General features: G+C 40.0%; 1 protein-coding gene across 1 annotated transcript in view; it reads left to right on the top strand.

The window, feature by feature from the left end:
• The first annotated feature begins 385 nt into the window (after window positions 1–385).
• LOC118240548 (butyrophilin-like protein 2) overlaps window positions 386–10,000 on the top strand; it is a 10,305-nt gene continuing 690 nt past the window's right edge. Inside the window, exons 1-6 of the mRNA XM_035521249.1 lie at window positions 386–455; window positions 1,863–1,910; window positions 5,681–6,055; window positions 6,167–6,439; window positions 7,784–8,053; window positions 8,467–8,730. Of these exons, the coding sequence (XP_035377142.1) occupies window positions 1,865–1,910; window positions 5,681–6,055; window positions 6,167–6,439; window positions 7,784–8,053; window positions 8,467–8,730 (1,228 nt within the window). The 5' untranslated portion in view covers window positions 386–455; window positions 1,863–1,864. The remainder of the gene's footprint in view (window positions 456–1,862; window positions 1,911–5,680; window positions 6,056–6,166; window positions 6,440–7,783; window positions 8,054–8,466; window positions 8,731–10,000) is intronic.

Here is a 10,000-nt window from a genome sequence, read left to right as displayed (position 1 = left end):
GAACTGTCTTCATGCCCACTAAGTGGTCCTTGTTAGCCTCTATGGCGCGCGAACTCTTCAGAGCGCGTTCATCGCCACGTGTTCGCCTGCGCGTGGCAGCTCGAGGACGAGCGCGTGTTGTGTAAAACCCTGTGTGTGTGTGTGTGTGTGTGTGTGTGTGTGTGTGTGTGTGTGTGTGTGTCTTAGTTTTAAGATTTCAGTCCCCCCAAGCAATATAAAGACCTAACAATGTAGTATCCTGGGATTTTGATTAAATACGTTTCTAAAGGAGTTGTAATTGCACTGCAGTGGACACTCATCGTATGTGACACGCCACTGGTTTTGATGGGTTTGTGAGTGTGCACAGAGCTGGGTGCTGGCGGGATTAATTTCGCCATAGTCACGTGACATGGGCGTTCGTAATCCCACTCCGGAGAAATCAGTATCAGGCGCCCATCTCGAGCCTTGAGAAAGCGGTGAGATCACATTCTATATTACTCTTACTTTTCATGTCTAAAAGGTAATAATGTCGCCAACTCGATGACTTAGATAGCTAAAGCAGTGTAGGAGTGAGATTATTTTAACGTTGCTGTTAGAAACTGGACCCAGAATCTAAGGCGAAAAAGAGATTACGCAACAGCGATGAACAAATCTAGCTGTAAAAACAGGAAAGCTCAATACTCCCTCAGATTCATAGTTTTTAGGAAAGAAATGCGTGCAGTGTAAAAATCATGGCTCGTTTGACTTTTAAAGAAAATACTGATGTTATTTTCTATAACGACGCAGGAAAGTTGCCTCAGCGCTCGAGACATTCACGCAAAAATGGCCTGGTTATTAGAGAATAACAAAGATATGAGAGAATAAGTGTATAATAGCACTAACATTAAGAATGGCCCTATTATTAGAGAATAAGTGTGTAATAGCACTAACATTAAGAATAGCCTTATTATTAGAGAATAAGTGTGTCATAGCACTAACATTAAGAATGGCCTGGTTATTGGAGAATAAGTGTATAATAGCACTAACATTAAGAATGGCCTTATTATTAGAGAATAAGTGTGTAATAGCACTAACATGTTAAAGAATGGCCTGGGTATTAGAGAATAACAAAGATATGAGAAAATAACAGTGTATAATAGCACTAATATGTTTAAGAATGGCCTGGTTATTGGAGAATAAGTGTGTAATGGCACTAACATTACGAATGGCCTGGTTATTGGAGAATAAGTGTGTAATGGCACTAACATTAAGAATGGCCTGGTTATTGGAGAATAAGTGTGTAATAGCACTTGGCTGCCTGAAGAGAGTGTTTGTGTGTGTGTGTGTGTGTGTGTGTGAGAGTGTTTGTGTGTGTGTTTGTGTGTGTGTGTGTGTGAGAGTGTTTGTGTGTGTGTGTTTGTGTGTGTGTGTGTGTGTGTGTGTGTGTGAGAGTGTTTGTGTGTGTGTGTGTGTGTGTGTGTGTGAGGTTTGTGTTTCCTGCCGGGTGTTGAGTGCACTGTGCTGAATGCTGATTAAAACTTTTGTGAGATTTAAAGTTGTGTTCCATTAAATTATTTGAAGTCTTTATATGTCATTTATATTGTTCAGTGAGAATGTTATATTCATAAGTGAATATATCATGTTCATAAATATGTACGTTTATGTCATGTTCATTTTAGGCTGTTCCATCAATTAAAAAAAAAACTAATTCAAAATTTTCTCATTAGAAATATTTTACAATATTTATTTTTTGTAGGACAAAACTAAAATACTTTAGGTAATTGGAAACATGAATCTAAGGCATTTAAGGCATGTTCCAATTTTAACTATGAAGGAGTTTTCATGTAAATTATTTGTAAGCAGTCATGCTTAGTAAACTAATACAGGACCTTGTTCTCTTTCAGAGATGAAGTGTGTTTGGGTGATTCTTTTCCTCCACTGGTCTCTCTCAGGTACAGTAAACACCAAGAAACAACATTACAGAAAATCCTATCACCGGCTGCAATATACAAACCTATCAGCAGTTACAATATACAATATACAAGCCTATCACTAGCTACAATATACAATATACAAACCTATCACCAACAATATACAACATACAAACCTATCACCAGCTGCAATATACAATATACAAACCTATCACCAACAACAATATACAATATTCAAACCTATCACCAGCTACAATATACACTATACAAACCTATCACCAACAGCAATATACAACATACAAGCCTATTACCAACAACACTATACAATATTCAAACCTATCACCAACAACAATATACAATATTCAAACCTATCACCAGCTACAATATACACTATACAAACCTATCACCAACAGCAATATACAACATACAAGCCTATTACCAACAACACTATACAATATTCAAACCTATCACCAACAACAATATACAATATTCAAACCTATCACCAGCTACAATATACACTATACAAACCTATCACCAACAGCAATATACAACATATAAACCCATCACCAACAACAATATACAATATTAAAAGCTATTGCCAGCTACAATATACAATATACAAACCTATCACCAACAACAATATACAATATTCAAACCTATCTCCAACACCAGTATACAATATTATATCTATCTTATATCTAAATATCCTAAGAAGTCTCCAGGTGAGTAACTGAGGTCAACTATACTGAGAGCTGTAGGGATATTGATCATTGTAGTGAAGTACACAAGGTTTCCAGAGAAGCAAGATGTTTTTAATGGAGGTTCTTCATCAGTTGTACAAGCAAGGTGCTTCTGAGTTCCAACATGCAATGTGAAAGGACTCAGCCAAAGAAAGGGACCTTCACTGGCCTGACGGTGGCGCTGTAGCACAGCATTTTACATTTTCTTCAATATCTTGTAATTTCTGCAACATAAATGTACAATTCTTTTTTCTCTCAAGCGGACAAATCTTTCGCATCTTTCACTCACTCAGTTTTTGAAAACAGACATTCTGTGTTTGGGTCACACCCACCTTTTTGAACTAGCCCTAGGGTTTTCAGCCAGTTTTCATAAAACTGGTGTCAATCAATTCAGAACAATATGATCCTAAATAATGATCAAAAACATTTGGATATTTTCATACAGTCTGGCTGTCATGTGTCAATCAACAGCAAATTAAGAGGTGGAGCTTAATTTACTTAATTAGGTACTCAACAATACTATCAGTCAATCTTGGTGAAACTTCATGTATAGCTGATCAGGCTGGTGATTTTGAGGTCAAAAATAGGGGGCACTATAACATGGAAATCATTTTGACATTTCAAAACAATATGGCCTCCATATGCAAATGAACCCTTCCAGATAAGTACATATTGTGCATAAATGGCTGTAACTCATGAATGATTCATCCAATTGTGATGAAACTTCAGAATTTAGCGGCACATGATTTTAAGGTAGTCTGTTGACTTTGTTGAATATGTCAGTAGGGGGCGCTATAAAAGCTAGAAATGTACATCTCAACATACAGACATCAGATCAAGCTCAAATTTGGCATGCTGCATGAGTGACCTTTACTATACGGGGCCAATTAATCATTAACCAATATGTAGAAAACTGTGACCTCCATTGGCCAATCAGAGTCCAGCAGGCATATGACAGGCTTATCATTGACCAGTCATGATGAAACCTAAAGGCTATACATAAGTAAGGACTCTCTGTGAATCTGTGACGTTTCAAATGATTTGGCCACTAGGTGGCAGTGTTCATGAAAATCAAGTATAACGCCTACGTATTTTCACTTAGGAACATGAATTTACAAACTAGACCTAGGAATTTGATCCAATCATGTCTGAATTGGTACTACAATAATCTACTCACTCTCTATTCACTTTGATAAATAATGATCAAAATAAGATTGAAATTTTGCTCTCCATGGTAGTCACTTTGTCCAATCATTCATTGTGGCCTTGCTATATATGACCTACATTGCTATAACTCATAAACCATGTAAGTTATCATTTCAAATCCTTTCTTAGATTGAGGTTCATGTGAGTTTTTGCCAAGTTTGGTCCAAATTGAGCTTTAGAGGGCGATACAGCATACAGACATTTAAAAGCCTTAAAACTCACATCATTAATATTATATGCATACTACAAGTACGAAATGGCTGCCATGTTATTCGGTTCCCTGAACTTAATAATTTTTCCATTACAATTTATGTGAAAAAATGCCTTGCCTGTGCAGTATTTTGACCGCTTTAAAAAACAGATAATTATTTTTAAAAATACAGATAATTATCTACAGGCCAAAAGCTCAATCTTTACAAAATTAAGGGTTTTTGATTATCAATCCTGACACATACAGGAGAAACTCTGACTCCATCATTTAGGTCCAGTCAAAGAAAACTACCTAACTAGCCCTCACGACCACACACTGGTACAGAGGTGAGGGAAAGTTGAAGACATCAGCACACACGTTTACACACATACACGTAATGACCGTATGATGTTAAGGCAAACTCACCATCAGGAGGCTCTGCAGTGCACAGTTATCTACTATGCACATAATCACAAACACTTTCGTCATGTCACGAGTCCTAGTAATAAGGGTGGACTGGTGAACTGGAGGTTTGTACGTGGACGTTATTTGACAGGTTCTTCTGTGAGTCGTAGCCCTCGTGAGTCCCTTGTGCCTTATGAGCCCATAAACTTACACGTGCTTGTGCACAGGGTAAGACGTGTCCTGTGATTGTGCACAGGGTAAGACGTGTCCTGTGCTAGGTCCTACGCCAGGCCATTAAGCTTCACACAGAATATTGTTAGAGGTGTGATTGTGCACAGGGTAAGACGTGTCCTGTGCTAGGTCCTACGCCAGGCCATTAAGCTTCACACAGAATATTGTTAGAGATGTGATTGTGCACAGGGTAAGACGTGTCCTGTGCTAGGTCCTACGCCAGGCCATTAAGCTTCACACAGAATATTGTTAGAGATGTGATTGTGCACAGGGTAAGACGTGTCCTGTGCTAGGTCCTACGCCAGGCCATTAAGCTTCACACAGAATATTGTTAGAGATGTGATTGTGCACGGGGTAAGACGTGTCCTGTGCTAGGTCCTACGCCAGGCCATTAAGCTTCACACAGAAAAAGCAGATGTTGAAATCACATTCTCTCCGTGGGGTTCTAAAGTTCTGAGAGAGTAGATCAGTTCTTTGTTCTTTCTTAACTTCACTGCTGCCATAGCAACAACTGACCGTGAAAACCGGTATGTCATTAATGCAGTGTCCATTAGCACTAAAACGTCCTACCACTGCAAATGACAAATCCTCTAATCCTTAATTCTGATGATCAAATGGTCAGCAAGCCTTTTCTTGGCTTTCCCAGTGTAAAACTGACTACATCTCTTAAAGTAACACAGTTGACATCTCCTGGAGTGATGCATGAGGAGGAACTGGTGATGACACCTTAGCCTTTTGTGCCTGGTATTGGCCTGGCTGTGTTAACACATTTACATGAAGGACATCTAGAGCTGTTGCAATGCCACAGCTATTATTTGAATGGTAATTTTTCTCACTCCTGACGAGCGTCTTTGATGTTTTTGTTGCGTCTGAGGGAGATTAGTGGAGGATCCTTAAAAATGGAGGTGGTCTCTGCATCACCCTGGAGGATTCTGGAGTGTTGCAGTAAAATATCAACTCCTGTTTTATTTGTTTTGTTTGAATGTGCACATCCAGCATGGTGATGTTTCTCATTACAGGAGGTCAGGAGTTTAACATGGAGGGTCCAGATGTGCCTGTTGTTGCTGCTCCTGGTTCTGACATCATTTTGCCGTGTTCCATCAAACCCAAAGCCTCTGAACAATCCCATGTGAGTGCTGTGGACATGGAAGTGAAGTGGAGCAGAACAGACCTGAATAGCGCAGTAGTGCATCACTATATGGATAAAATAGACAAGAATGAAGATCAGGATCCTTCATACAGAGGGAGAACAGCTCTGTTCAAAGAGGAGCTACAGTATGGCAACACCTCACTGCTACTGAAGAACGTTAAAGTGTCTGATGGAGGACAGTACACATGTCAAGTTGATTCTGCCCATCACAAAGATCATGTCAGTGTTCTGCTTAAAGTTGAAGGTGAATGTCATTGAATTTCAAATATTAAAATAACAGCCCTGTTTTAATATGTGTTTATGTAAGCAGAAACAGGACAATGCCATTTCAAGCTTTGGTTTTTTCAATCCACAGGTATTGGAGGAGCCCCAGAGATCACTGTACTGGGCACTGACTCAGGTGAGGTTTTTCTCCAGTGTGACTCTAAGGGCTGGTGGCCTGTACCTGAACTCCAGTGGCTGGACAGTGAAGGAGCAGAAGTGCCTGCTGGAGTAAAAGAGTCCCATAGAGATGACAGAGGCTTTAATGTGAGACTCCACCTCACTGCAAACAGCAACAGCACCAAAACCTACATCTGCAGAGTGAAACAGGGGCAGCATGTGATGGAGGAAAAGATCGACATTACTGGTAATTTACACTACTGAAAATCATTTTACACTACTCAAAAATCATATGTATATGTACAGCTATTATGTATTATATATATATATATACATGTATTTTATATATATATATATATATATATATATATATATATATATATATATATATATATATATATAAAATAAATATTGTATGTATATTGGTGCTCAAAGTGGACTGATACTCACCGGTACGCAGTACCAAAACTTTTACTCTTTGGTGTAATGTGACTTTTTCTCATGTAACTGAACTTCTCACAAGCTCCTTGTAGGCTTTTCTATAATAAGCCTGCACGAACTACATTACCCAGGGGGCACTATGTGATGCGCCCCTGTTCCCATTCTCTCTACAACTCTAGAACAAGAAGAGTTAACTTGCAATAATCAATGCGAAAATGATGCTGTCAGGTTTGAGAAGAAAAAGGTAGGGTGAACTCCGTGGACTGTAGCTCGGTTTGGCCAAGTTGTTATCAAGAATGTACTGAACCTCTGACGTCATAAGTGGATATGGGTTTGATCACATTTGGGTGCTTTCACACCTACCTTGTTTGGAGTAGACTTATTAAATGTTTCTTTAGTTCAGTCCATTTTGGCAGGTGTGAAACTCAAGGGGCTGTGTTTTTTCTGGACCCAAGACCACATGCTCTCAATTTCGGTTCATTTGGTGGCGTGAGAAAGCTGTTTTCTAGACCGGGAACAGTACAGAGAACCAATCACTGGTCCTCGTGATCTCTGGTCCTCCTGATCTGGTGTCCTCCTGATCTCTGGTCCTCCTAATCTCTGGTCCTCCTAATCTCTGGTCCTCCTAATCTCTGGTCCTCCTGATCTCTGGTACTCCTGATCTCTGGTACTCCTGATCTATTGTCCTCCTGATCTCTGGTCCTTCTGATCTCTGGTCCTTCTGATCTGGTGTCCTCCTGATCTGGTGTCCTCCTGAAAAATAAGGCCTTATCATGTAACTTCACTTTGGAAGTGTCATGATGGTGGGGAAAGGATTGCAGTGCACTTCTTGAAGGCCAGAAATAACAGACCCATGTTATCACTATTATACATCAGTACATGTGTACTAAAACTACATTTTGATAGGAATAATACGACTGGAGCAAAGATACTCAACTCAACTTTGTGGAGTCAGTACATGTACTGACAGCATCACGAAAAACATGGCTGACAACATTCTCCTACAATGATGATCTCATTTCTTATCATCCACTTTGAAATGTTTTGGACATATTCCTTGTGTATTAAGCATTCATCGTTATACATTTTGGAGATGTTCCTCACTTTAAACTAGTCACTCCATCTCATGCTTTGACCTTGCAATCCTCAGGCATTGGAACAAGCCCAGTGGTCTCTGTGGTGGGCACTGATGCCTCAGGGGGGATCCAGTTAGTGTGTGAAACGGGAGGCTGGACGTCTGAGCCTGAGCTGCAGTGGCTGGACAGTGAGGAAGCAGAGTTGCCTGCTGGATGTACACAGTCTCACCACGACAGCGAGGGGTTCACTGGGAGTCACCGAATCACCGTGTGCAGCAGTGACACCGTCTTCTACTGTAGAGTGAAGCAGCATCCCAGGATGAAGTCACACATCAACATCGTTGGTAAGGTGCTGCTCCACGCTGAAAGACACTGTTGGTTCTGAGAAGGAGCTTGTTTATCAGCATGGGAGCATTTACATAACAGCCCATTTTCTTACCACAAGACATGACAGTGACCTGTCTTCTTCTCTGTGAGTCTTCACATGCCATTTGTGTTCGTGTTATACCATGTAATGTTCATGTTGTAGCATTTATTGTTCATGTTATATTGTTTGTGTTTGGGGTGTGGTGGAGTATCTGTGAAGTGTGGTGGAGTGGAGTGTGTGTGGTGAGGCATCTGTGATGTGTGGCGGAGTGGAGTGTAATGGCATTTAATGGTATATTAAGTAAATGTTATTGTACAGCATGGTGATATTTCTGATGACAGTTCTTTAAACCAGTTAATCTGTACCATGCCTTAATCTCTTAATCCACAGGTATCGGAACAAGCCCAAAGATCATTATAGAGGGCACAGATGGCTCAGGAGGGCTCAGACTACTGTGTGAAATTAAAGGCTGGAGGTCTGAACCTGAGCTGCAGTGGTTCAGTGGAGGAGCACAACTGCCTGCAGGAGATAAAGAATCACACAGAGACGATGAGGTCTACACTGTTAGACGCCACGTCACTGCACAAGGCAGTGGAACCTTTGTCTGCAGAGTCAAACAGTATCCCAAGATGGAGGCAGAGATCACTGTCGCTGGTATGTTATATTTCTTTACTTTTATAATAAGTAAGACATAAGCAGTAGTGATCCATCCTCTTCACAAATCTCACATTCAGTTTTGAACAGCACTCTACACGACATATCTGTTAGTTAAAATAGTTGGGAAGAGGTCAAATTAAATCTAAACTTACTGAAGTAAATGTGCTTGTATATGTAAATGAGATTTGCCTGTTTTTGTTCACAGCCATCTAATTTTACTTTGGTATCTGGTCCTGTGTGTGTAGTTGCCTAACAACTAGACTGATGCACACTCTTCTTTGGCAATTCCATTCTGGCTACATTGTGCTGAGCGTGATATAGCGCCTCCACAGAGTGATGCTGGTATTACGTCACTAATGACACCAGAGTGATGCTGGTATTACATCACTAATGACACCAGAGTAATGCTGGCACTACGTCACTAATGACACCAGAGTGATGCTGGTACTACGTCACTAATGACACCAGAGGTTCTGTTTTCGTTGGTGTCTGTGTCCTAAGTAAGCAGACATAAGCAGTACTGACCCATCCTCTGGTTCCGTTACGGTCTGTGTCCAGAGGTGGTTCTCATCGATGATCCCAAGTATGTACTTGTACATCAGTAGATCCAACTACAAGCTGAAACCGGTTAAATTGATTTATGGAGAAATTAAAAGTGTTCTTATACCCAGAATATGTGTAATTACTTCCCTGTTATGTACCAACTTTCATTTTTGCTCACCTGTTGTTGTAGATGTTTGTCACTAACATGCCTGTGTTTTAAATGGTCTCTGTACAAGTGAGGTCATGAGTAGCCTTTTATAAGGAGAATCATTTATACTGTTGTTACTGACATTCTATTTGGACAGATATAAACTCTTTCGTACTGGTGTAGATACTGTATTTGGGCAGATAGAAACTCTTTTGTACTGGTGTAGACACTATTTGGGCAGATATAAGCTCTTTCATACTGGTGTAGATACTGTATTTGGGCAGATAGAAACTCTTTCATACTGGTATAGACACTATTTGGGCAGATATAAACACTTTCATACTGGTGTAGATACTGTTTTTGGGCAGATATAAACTCTTTCGTACTGGTGTAGATACTGTATTTGGGCCGATAGATACTCTTTTGTACTGGTGTAGACACTATTTGGGCAGATATAAACTCTTTCATACTGGTGTAGATACTGTATTTGGGCAGATAGAAACTCTTTTGTACTGGTGTAGACACTATTTGGGCAGATATAAACTCTTTCATACTGGTGTAGATACTGTATTTGGG

The sequence above is a fragment of the Electrophorus electricus genome, chromosome 22 (assembly GCF_013358815.1).
Source record: "Electrophorus electricus isolate fEleEle1 chromosome 22, fEleEle1.pri, whole genome shotgun sequence".
Classification (NCBI taxonomy): domain Eukaryota; kingdom Metazoa; phylum Chordata; class Actinopteri; order Gymnotiformes; family Gymnotidae; genus Electrophorus; species Electrophorus electricus.
This window is presented reverse-complemented; position numbering and strand designations above follow the sequence as displayed.